Consider the following 12577-nt stretch of genomic DNA (forward strand, 5'->3'; position numbering starts at 1 on the left):
CTGTACTAATTGGCGGCGAGAAGTCCTTATACACTGTCAACATTCCTCCATAAATTTCCTATGCTTTTAAACCTTCCAAAAATAAAAATTTAATTGCTGCACGTTACTTGATTTTTCCATTGTAGAAAATACTGTGACACGTCGATACTAAATGGCTTGTAATGGCCAAGAATGAATTGACAGATTGAAATGAAACTTCACATACCTTCAAATGAAGAGTGTACCAACATAACAAAAAAATGTAGGCTAATAGGAACGCCTCTCTTATCAAACCGAAAAAACTAGTACATTTACATACTCGTTCCTCCTTTATTTTATATTATCAAATTTTGTATATGCAATGGATATGGATATTTTTTTAAGCTTTTACGTTGTAAGCAACAAATGGCGGTTGAGCAAATTTCTTCCAAACATTCTAGTGAGCAACGTCGGCTTCCATTTCTGTGCTGTTTCGACAGTTGGTAGACCTAAACAATCAAAAAACATTAAACAAATTAGTTTTAACTACAAATACTACCATTCAAATTGTCATTGATTACCTTAAGCAATGAAGCTTTGTAACGAGCGCATTCCCTTCTCTTAAAGTTAAATTTTAGGGGATGATTTTGATTGGAAGCCTTAGATACTCCAATGCGATTTAAACTGGAATTTGTGTCCCTCATCAGACGTGAGATCTGAATATACATTTAAAACCAAAAATTTACAAAGTTCGAAGATTAATGCACTACGAAAAATATGAGGTGTAAAAACTGCCTTTTAGAATTTAATACAATTTATTTGCATTGCACGTATAGCGTTGTTGTTGTTGTTCAACAGCAGCTATTTGCAAATTTTGAGTATAGAACGTATACAGAATTGAGGGTGCAATAATGGCCTGGTTTTTATACGTTCCTTGGGCTACTATAACCGCAAGAACAATTCCTGAATGGCGAGATTCGACAGGCCACTAATGAAATTGCGTCGGCACCATGCCAAAATACCAATAAAAACGCAATAAAACGATAGCACATTAAAATTTTGACCAGCTTTTCAGTACTTTTTGTTAATTTTTTTTTCTCAACGCTTATTATTTTTTAATAATTATTAGTTTTGTTTGCTCTTGGCTAGCAATAACCATAAAAATATAATTTTAAAATTTTATATTATACAAACATTAAAAAAGTACCACAATATTTTCATCACAATTCCACAAACTTTTCATCCCAACCGCGGCTTTTATTTAAAAATTCTAGAAAACATTTTTTTTAGTTTTATAAGCTTATTTCAGTAAAAGAATATGGAGAAAATGCGCAGTACCATAGAAAGAAAATAAAAAAATAAACAAAATTTTGTAGCAACTTTAATATTACACTTTGTGATCCAAAAATTTAATAAGCTAATTAATAATTATTAATAAATTAATAAAATAATTTATAAGGTTTTTGTTAGACAATAAGCTAAACTTTTATAAAAAATAATAAGCATAAAAATATTAATAAAAAAAAGAGGTTGTCTGTAAGGTCGGTTTACTGACGATAGTTTAACGTGATAACGTCATAAGAAAATACTAATTGAATGGTTGCATTTTTCAAAAGAAAATTTTAATTTTATTTGTTTGATAGATATTTTGTATGGATATAGAGAATGAGTTAACATTAACATAACATAATATACTTTAACATAACATAACATAACATAACATAACATAACATAACATAACATAACATAACATAACATAACATAACATAACATAACATAACATAACATAACATAACAAAACATAACATAACATAACATAACAAACTTGGTTTTATTTTAAATTCTTCAAGTAAATCAAATTAATAATAATCAATAAGAAGGCATATGCAAATACAAATACGTGAATTTATATATGTACATATGCGCATATACATACACATATACGCTCACTTAAGTAGGAGAGAGCAAGATGTCGAACGTTGCCGTTCGTTTGCTTTGTTTGCTTTGTCGTTCGTTCCGCGCTTTCGCTTGCAGTTCATTCAAGGTAACGACAATGAGCAAGGTAACGGCAATGAGCAAGGTAACTCTAATGAGCAAGGTAACGACACATTTTTTCGTGCGTGCAGCCTGTTAAATCGAATTATAAGACGTTATCACGTCAAAAATAATAAGCATAAAAATATTAATAAAAAAAAACAATCAAAGTGCTCAAAATATTTATGTGTTATAATTTTCCGGCGGCCGCCATAGCATGACTACCATTCGGGAGTGCGTAGGTTCGAATCTCTGTGCATGTTTTGTATCTACACTTTTTATATTCCAGTAAAAACATTAAATATTCTCAAATATACACCGCGTTTTTCTTTTTAAATTTCCAAAGAGGGTGCCCTCTTAACCCTAAATTTATCGTATTAAAATTATTATTAAATTTTTATGTTTTATTGTATATAAATATATTAATTTATCCCAGTTAGCTTACCAAATTATCTACATTAATATATTTCTTCTCTCTATGGTTGTTCAAGTAATCGTTTTGTACTGTAGGCTCCAAATTTGTGTCTTGCGCTTTAATACCTTTCACTCTCGGCGCTGGACTCTTTTCTGCCGTAAAGAAAAGTCCTCGCGCTTCTGCCATCTTTATGAGATATTTTGCATTCAATTGTGTGATCTTCGCTCTTTTTATTAATGAGATATAACAACCAGTTGAATGTTGCTTCATGCAGTTGTCCTGATTAATACATATATCTGGTATGTCTTCACATGTAAACTCGTCGATATCAGGCAGTGCAACGTTCCCTACCGTATCATCTGCCTCTACGTGTTCTTCAGCGGGATTTTCAGTTTTTGATGTACCAACCTCTGTTGCAGTCGGAGTTTTTACTTTCTCTTCCGCCTGTGTGTTCGTGGCTCGTTTTCTTGGCGAGCCCATCGCTGCGGATGGTATGTTAGCCGCCTCTGCTTCTGCTAATGCTTCCAGACGTTTCTTCTCCCTGTACGCACTTTGATGTTTCCTGAGTGAGGTTTCATTTACAAGTTTGACGGCATATTTCACCATATCTTGATTTTCCGATGATACAATGGAATGGGTTTGGTACAATAAAAATTGTATTTGTGGCCTGGACATGGCCATTTGTAGTGTAAGTAGTTGTTCTTCGAGAATTAACGACACTCTACGTTTACCATCCTCACTTATTTCAGATTCAGTGAGTACCTCTAGCATAGACAGGTCACCGCCACGTGAGCATATCAAGTCTATCGGATCGGAAATTGCACTAAAAGAATTGGGTGGATTGGCAAAAATGCCTACGACGTAGCCGAAGCGTTTCGATTCCAACGGGAATGAAGTGAATAGTTCTCCGAAAAGGCGTATATTATTTACGCCTAGTGCTTCCATAAACCTGCGAAACTCCTTGAGATGCGGACCTGCTCCGTATGCATAAAAATTGTTTACTCGATTTACGGAATAAAAAAGCGCGGCTAGGTAGGCCGTGGAACGAGGTGATGAAATATGAGTTTGAAGGATGTCACCACTCAGCTGAAAGTATTCTAGCAGTCTTGACATAACGGCTGGCCCATAGGAGAAAGCTTTGTCCTAACAAGGAAAACACAATATTAAACGGGCGAAGTGGAAAATTAAAGTTTATATTATAACTGGCAAGCCCGGCCCACCTCGCTGGGCACACTAAAATATAATAGATATGGTTTAGAACAGAAACGATATGGTTTTCATATTATTTATTTCTTTAATCTTTATTCAAGCGCTTTGGCATAAACAATATTTTTTGTTTTTCTATTTGTTTTTGAGTAAATATAAAATATAAATTGAAAATCAGGAAAAAAGAAGATTGTTTTTAAATTTCAAATCAACGCATATGAATAAACAATCGTCTTTTTCCTGATCATCCATGAATTCTTCGTTTCAATTTATATGTTTTATTAAGCATTGGAGCTTTTTTAACCATTATCCATTTATATTTTTCAAAAAAAAAAAACGAAAAAAATTTCATTCACACATAGTTTCATTCGGATTTCACATTAAATTCTCAAATTTCGTAAGAAGTTATTCACTGTTCCAAAATCCACTCCAAAAAAATTCACAAACAATTTTTACATATTGCACTTACGTTTTTTCCTTATGACATCCAAATCAGAAAGAAATATTGACACATTGTAACTCACACTGTCAATCTGACAGTTCAGTTCCGCCCCAAGCGTTAAAAAAGTAAGCGACATTATGGCTGGATCAAAAGAACGCTGTACCCGTGGTTGTAATTCGGTGCAAAGACACGGCGGGTCCACGTTTTGGCATATATTTCGAGACCCTAGTCATCAATAGGTATGAAAATTACCCCGTATTAAAGCACTTATCCACAACTTTTATTTGATATCCATATTGTACAAACACATTCTAGGGTCCACGTTTTGGTCTCTATCTCGAGACCCTAGTTACGGAGCGGATGGAAATACTCTGAACTAAAGCATTCACCAACAGCTTCCATTTGATACCCATATTGTACATACACATCCGAAGGTTACCCGGGTCCACGTTTTGACCTATATCTCGAGACCCTATCTACCAATAGGTATCCAAACTATACGGAAACCATCTTCAATACCTCCTTAACAATGTGTGTAAGTTTGGTTTAATTCGGTTTAAAGACACGGCGGGTCCACGTTTTGGCATATATTTCGAGACCCTAGTCATCAATAGGTATGAAAATTACCCCGTATTAAAGCACTTATCAACAGCTTTCATTTGATACCCATATTGTACATACACAACCAAAGGTTACCCTGGTCCACGTTTTGACCTATATCTCGAGACCCCAGTCACGGAGCGGCATGAAAAATACTCTGTACTAAAGCATTCAATAACAGCTCTAGCATAGAGCCGTTCTCGAGTTTTAGCGAGACTAACGAACAGCAATTCATTTTTATATATATAGATATATATGAAACTGATTCTCATATTCTCTTCAGCGTTAAACCAATTAAATAGCCCAATAAGAAAAAGAGGTGCATAACATTTATGGATCGATTTTAGGTGAAACCTAACTGTGGGCTCCAATTTTCTCTATTTGAAATATTTTTTCGATGAAAGTGGATTTTTATCCAACAGTATGAGTCTCATCAGGTATCACAACTTCACACAGGGAGCTCAAATGCGGCAATGTGGAAATCCAGAAATAATAAATACGAGGGTTGTCTTTTACATTTTGCACCTTTGCAACACTATGAATTACAGCTCATCGATATTGTTATCGAAAAGTTTGTTATTTTTTAGCATAAACTTACGTATAATGTTTTCACCAACGGGCTTTATTTGTTCTTTTTTTAATGCGTTGAAAAATTCATCTTACCCAAAAGGGATTGACTCGTGAACATTTTCGTGCAGTGCTTTATTATGATTTTCGAACTGGACTATTGAGACAATGATCAATGCTCTCCGATCAACTTATAGTACTTCGCATTTGGCGTTGAGTCACCACACTTAGCCACATTGTGAAATGCAGGCACAACGAGTTTGAACGGGGCCGTCGACCCTTGCCGATCTTTGCCTGAAGGCCGTCAAAAGGGGTTGTTGTGCCAGAAACAATCAATGGTCAAAAGGGGTTGTTGTGCCAGAAACAATCAATGCAGTGCGTCAATTGATAACGCAAAATCGTCATGTGAATGATAAATATTCTTATATTTCAACTCATATGCATTATAGTAAGTAAAATTTCAACGAGAAGTTCAACAAGCAAATATCATATCTGGGAATATGATTTTTTTGTTTAACTTACAAACAGATGTGTAATACTATATATTAAGTTCCCACGCTTACCTGAATGATAAAATAATGATTCGTCACAAGTTTCGACTTAGTGAATTCACCCTTATCTTGCGGCACACAGGATATAAATAGTGGGCAAATATTGTCCCAACGGTAGTGATTGGTTTCTAAAACTTGTCCATTTTCATTTTCTTGAAGTATATAGCCGTAATCAAGTAGAAATTTATCAGCTGAAGTTTTATCACTAAATAATGAAAAGAAAAGTTAAATGGTTTACATGTGACATGACACACATACTTATAGGTTTAATTTATGTACGAATATTTATATATAATACAGGGTGGCTGATGAATTTTGCTACATTAAGAAACTCAAATAACTTTTTTTTTAGTGTATGGAATTCATTTATTTTTTTTTCAAGTTGAAGGTCATTAAATTTTATTAAATGTAGCTTAACTAGTTTTAAAAATAATTGAATTTAAATGCCCCCCATGCTCGTTGACACAAGTGCGGCATCTTAGTAAAAAGTTGTTCATTGCTGCTTTGAGAGTTGCGACAGGAATAACCGCAATTGTTGCCCGAATGGATTGTTTTAGTTTATCCAAATTTGTTGGCTTTGTTTTATAAACTTCTTGCTTACATAAACCCTTCAAGAAAAAGTCAGGTGCAGTAAGGTCAGGCGACCTTGGGGGCCAACGAAATTCGGAGTTTCTTGAAATCAGTTTATTGGGAAATTTTCGTCGCAACTCTGTCATAACAGTCTGGGCTATGTGAGACGTTGCCCCATCTTGTTGAAACCACACAGAGTTGAAAGGAATTCTCTTTCGGCGTAGTTCTGGATAGAAAAATTCTTTCAGCATTTTCAAATAACGGTCTCCAGTAACCGTAACGGTGTGACCATTTTCTTCAAAAAAATAAGGCCCGACAATACAGCGTGAAGAAACCGCACACCACACTGTCACGCGAAGAGGATGCAATTCCGTCTCGTGGAGTATCTGTGGGTTAGAAGTACTCCATATTCGACAATTTTGTTTGTTCACATTGCCGTTTAAATCGAAATGGGCCTCATCAGACATGAAAAGGCAGTTTAACATGTTTTGGTCTTCTTCCACCATTTGCAGGATCTTCTGGCAAAATTCCAAGCGAATCGGCAAGTCTGCTGCATTCAGTTTGTTAACCATTTGAATTTTGTACGGAAATAAGTCTAAATCTTTGTGCATTATTGTTTGCAAAGACTGTCGGCTGACACCAAGTTGAGCTGATAAGCTTCTTGTTGAAACCTTTGGATTGCTTTGTATAGCTGCAGCTACAGCAGCGATCGTTTCCTCCGTCCGAACTGGTGGGTTTCGATGATAAGGCCTTCTTGCGACTGTTCCTTGCTCAGCAAAATTATTCACCAGTCTCATTATGGTCCATCTGCTCGGGGGATCGCCGCCAAACATCCGCCTGTACTCTCTCTGTACCAAAACTACGGACTCCAGTGCGTGATAGCGGCGGACTATCCAAATTCTTGTTTGCCTGTCCCAGTTATCCATTTTAATAAATTTTAAAGATCAATCTGCAAATTAAAACAAAAATGGAACAGATAACTTAAAAAGAAAAAAAGTTATTCAATTTTTTTTTTGGTAGCGGCTTTCATCAGCCACCCTGTATAAGCATGGGCATATGTGTCTTCGCTTGCATAAAATAGACGCACATTGAGCTTCTAATTGAGCTGGATAAAGAAGCGATACAAGACTTAATTCATTTAAAGGCAACTTTCTTCAACTCAGATGACCGTTTTTGGCGCAACTGCTGGTAAACGGGCGCTATAGATTTTGAATTATACCAGATGCTACTCTGAAACAATCAGTCTTTCAATTTGTTACGTGGTTTTTATTGAACGATTCTGCTGTTTTATGCCAACTCTGAACGGTATATTGTTTTCATAAACTCAATTTTTGGGAAGTGGGTTCCATCCTCGCGAGACTTTCGAGGCTCTAGGTATGACGAAGGCATTATTATATCCAACTTTTTCAAAACTAAAAATTTATTAAACTTTTCCGTCAATGGTAAATTATTTACAACTTTTTTGTACCCAATGTTAAAAGAAATCATCTAAGTGCTAAATGGTTCCAGAAAAAGCTAAGCATAATGTATGTATGAGTATATACAGTGGCTCAATAAAAAACTTGGACATACATAGCAGGCAGTTTCAAATTCAACATTTTTGTAAGAAATGCAAGTTACATATTTTTATTTTTCTATTGGGTATTCAAATAGGATTTTAAAAATAGTAATAATAATTTACGAAGCCATTACCTCCATTAATTAATTACCATTATACAAAATTTATCATGCAGCATTCGCAAAATTGGTGTCAAAAAGAAGTCGGACATCTGGGATTATTGCGATTGTTTGGCACTTTAAAACGGGGAATCCCACAATTAATTTGCTCTCGGTAGGACAGTGCAAAGAAAGAAGCTAACGTAATAAATTAAAATAAAATCTCAGTCGTGTTTTGTTGAATAAAAGTCCAAATTATAAACAGGGGTAAAGAGCGTGGACACATCTCAATTCAAGTCAGAAATTTAATTATTGTCATCATGAAAAGTGTAAAACCGTTCGGGAAATTGCAGACCCCGTTCGACTGTATACGACGTGATAAAACGTTTCAAAGAAACAAAATCCGTGGAAAAAAGAAGAAATCGGGACATTAAGGGCAAATTAAGAAAATTCCAAATTTCCGATATTAACTGCAACTCCGAAAGTATACGTATACTGTTGCGAAAGATGCTTTCCATTTCAATTCAACCGGGCTATTCGGGTCATGTTCTTCGATTTCGATGTAACTGAAATATGTTGTTTTTTCAAGAGTTATCGGCAATTTTGTTTTTCGGCTCAAACTCGATTTTTTTTAATTATATAAGAAAAAAATTTTTTTAAATGCCCATAACTTAGTCAAAAATGAACCGATTTTAATAATTCTGGATTCAAAATGATCGTAATTACTTACACGAGCGACTTCATGTAGAAACAATTGCAAAAAAGTAGTTGAAAATTTTTTATTTAGCAAAAAAGAAAAAAAATTGAAATTTTTTCGAAATTCAATATTTGAAAAAGTATATTTTTTTTTTTTTTACAACTTTTTCCAAATCAAAAGGACATCTCAAACTTTAATTGAGCTGAATGCCCAGTAGCTAAAATGAGTTGTTTTTGAGTAATGAATTTTTGAATAAAAAACCTGTTTCGCACTTTTTGTTTTTTGCAAAATAAAAAATTTTCAAATACTTTTTTGCAACTGTTTCTACATGAAATCGCTCGTGTAAGTAATGACGATCATTTTGAACCCAAAATTATTAAAATCGGTTAATTTTTGACTAAGTTATGAGCATTTAAAAAAAAATTTTCTTATATTATTGAAAAAAAAAAATCGATTTTGATCCGAAAAACAAAATTGCCGATAAAGCTTGAAAAAAAAATTTTTCGGGCGAACAAAAAAATACGTGTCTCATTATTTTGACCAGAGAGCAACATATTTCAGTTACATCGAAATCGAAGAACATGACCCGAATAGCCCGGTTGAATTGAAATGGAAAGCATCGAAAGAGTTATTATAATAGAAGAGGCACACGAAAAAAAATATTTCATGAACGAGATTAGCCGACACATTGTATGTCCGCTGCTGGTACTGGAAATTTGTGCTTTATTAACGGCAATATGGATCACAAAAAATACCTAACAATTATAAAAGAAAATTTGGTCCAAAGTGCTGAAAAGTTGGGAATTAAGGATAATTTCCAGAACTATCAAGACAACGAGCCCAAGCATAAGGCACCTGATGTCCGTCTATGGCTTATGTACAACTGTCCTAAAGTAGGTACTTGAAACACCTCCACAATCTCGAGACATCAATGTAATTGCACATCTGTGGGCCCACTCGGAAAACCAACTGAAAAAGCATGTTATTAGGAACAATAAAGACCCACAAGATGATATTAAAGAAGAGTGGAGGAAAATAGATCCTTAACATGCAAGAAGCTCGTCGAATCCATGCCAAGACGACTGAATGCTGTGAGAAAAAATAAAGCATGGCTTGCCGACTAAATATTAATTATATTATTTTTTCTTAAATATTATTTGCCTAACTCTACTTTATATAAATGTCCGAATTCTTTTTTGTCATGTATTTTGCTAAGTTTTTTTCTTTATTTTGTATATACGAATGAGTTGAAGTGGTTACCGTACACTTTTCCCAATCCATTTTTCCAAAAAGTCATTTTTCCCAAAACTTTTGTTCCCAATAAAATAACTCCCAAACCAATTTTCCCAAAAACATTTTCCCAATTCAATTAAAATCCTATTTTTCCCAAACCTGTTTTATGGAACACGTACGAAAAAAAATAGGATTTTAATTGAATTGGGAAAATGGTTTTGGGAAAATTAATTTATTTTCCCAAGACTTTTTTCCCAAATACATTTTTTTCCAAAGAGCAAAAAATTATTTATTAAATGAAAAATAATAATAATAATAATGTTTTCTTCAGTTTCGATAGAATCCACAGTATTTTTGCGTAGAACTCCTCTAAAGAATTTTTACACATTTTATAATTTTTATATCATTAATAAATAATTTTTTGCTCTTTGGAAAAAAATGTATTTGGGAAAAAAGTCTTGGGAAAAACAGTTTGGATGAAAAAATTTGGGAACATTTGCCTTTGGGAAAAGTAAGCATTGGGAAAAAAGTTTTGGGAAGAATGGATTGGGAAAACTGGTCGGCAACGGTTGAAGTTTGTTTATGTTTTTTGTAGTATTGAAATATTAGCTTGAAGAACGAAAGTAAATGTGACTCATAAACGCAGTAGATTTGCATTTTAATACATGTTTTTTGATTTAAAACCATATCACGTGAGTGTCTGAGTTCTTTATTGAGCCACTGTAGGTAATTACCGCAGTAAAAAGGGATTTATCCATCCTGTTACCATCGTGTTCGAAGCTGCATTGGCGACTTTTTCGTTTTGCAGGTGAATGGGCAATAACTTTGAAAGAGTGAGCGCATTGAACTTTATTCGCATTCGGGATATAGATGCTGCCAAAGATTTCCGAAACTCCCATAGATGTTCTGCGATTTCTGAAGAAACGAAATATAGATTTATAGAGTTTTCAATAGAGGCATTTTGTGTTTGAATGAAACAATGATATTGAATGAATGATTTGAATGAAACATATTCGCTACAGTATGGAGTAAGATATTTCTCATATGCCCATCACAAGCACATATGGTTATATTGGCTAGAAAGTTGGCAATATCACTTTATAGCTATTATTCTTGAGTTTCTCTAAGGAAGTGTCGGCTCTTAACCCTGCATAACCAATGCTATTTTGTATACGTTAGTTATATACTGCTTGAGTTAATCTGATCTTCCAAAGGATTACATAAAAAAGAGGTTGTCTGTAAAGTCGGTTTACTGACGATAGTTTAACGTGATAACGTCATAAGAAAATACTAATTGAATGGTTGCATTTTTCAAAAGAAAATTTTAATTTTATTTGTTTGATAGATATTTTGTATGGATATAGAGAATGAGTTAACATTAACATAACATAATATACTTTAACATAACATAACATAATATAACATAACATAACATAACATAACATAACATAACATAACATAACATAACATAACATAACATAACATAACATAACATAACATAACATAACATAACATAGCATAACATAACATAACATAACAAAACATAACATAACATAACATAACATAACATAACATAACATAACATAACATAACATAACATAACATAACATAACATAACATAACATAACATAACATAACATAACATAACATAACATAACATAACATAACATAACATAACATAACATAACATAACATAACATAACATAACATAACATAACATAACATAACATAACATAACATAACATAACATAACATAACATAACATAACATAACATAACATAACATAACATAACATAATATAACATAACATAACATAACATAACATAACAAAACATAACATAACATAACATAAAATAACATAACATAACATAACATAACATAACATAACATAACATAACATAACATAACATAACATAACATAACATAACAAAACATAACATAACATAACATAACATAACATAACATAACATAACATAACATAACATAACATAACATAACATAACATAACATAACATAACATAACATAACAAAACATAACATAACATAACATAACATAACATAACATAACATAACATAACATAAATTTAAATTCTTCAAGTAAATCAAATTAATAATAATCAATAAGAAGGCATATGCAAATACAAATACGTGAATTTATATATGTACATATGCGCATATACATACACATATACGCTCACTTAAGTAGGAGAGAGCAAGATGTCGAACGTTGCCGTTCGTTTGCTTTGTTTGCTTTGTCGTTCGTTCCGCGCTTTCGCTTGCAGTTCATTCAAGGTAACGGCAATGAGCAAGGTAACGACATATGAGCAAGGTAACGGCAATGAGCAAGGTAACACTAATGAGCAAGGTAACGACACATTTTTTCGTGCGTGCAGCCTGTTAAATCGAATTATAAGACGTTATCACGTCAAAATTGTTTCCGTGTGAACTAAAAGGTTCCCAAATTCTGTAAACGGACCAAGATGAGACCACTGACTGAGAGATTCGGTATTAACTTTTACTAATTATAAAACGTTATTCGTACGTAAACATTACGACTACGCCATGATAATAGTACAAGGTGAAGTCCAAAATAAACAAGACTGGCGTCATAAAAATGTGTTTAATGGTCCCATCTTTTTAATGAGTTA

General features: G+C 33.4%; 1 protein-coding gene across 1 annotated transcript in view; it reads right to left on the reverse strand.

Moving 5' to 3' along the window:
* Positions 1-289: 289 nt before the first annotated feature.
* The window catches only part of LOC129241297 (uncharacterized), a 29757-nt gene continuing 17469 nt past the window's right edge, over positions 290-12577 (reverse strand). Inside the window, exons 5-9 of the mRNA XM_054877547.1 lie at positions 10664-10844; positions 5786-5978; positions 2438-3550; positions 540-674; positions 290-467 (exon numbers count right to left, since the gene is read on the reverse strand). Of these exons, the coding sequence (XP_054733522.1) occupies positions 315-467; positions 540-674; positions 2438-3550; positions 5786-5978; positions 10664-10844 (1775 nt within the window). The 3' untranslated portion in view covers positions 290-314. The remainder of the gene's footprint in view (positions 468-539; positions 675-2437; positions 3551-5785; positions 5979-10663; positions 10845-12577) is intronic.

Source organism: Anastrepha obliqua, chromosome 3 (genome assembly GCF_027943255.1).
Source record: "Anastrepha obliqua isolate idAnaObli1 chromosome 3, idAnaObli1_1.0, whole genome shotgun sequence".
NCBI lineage: Eukaryota > Metazoa > Arthropoda > Insecta > Diptera > Tephritidae > Anastrepha > Anastrepha obliqua.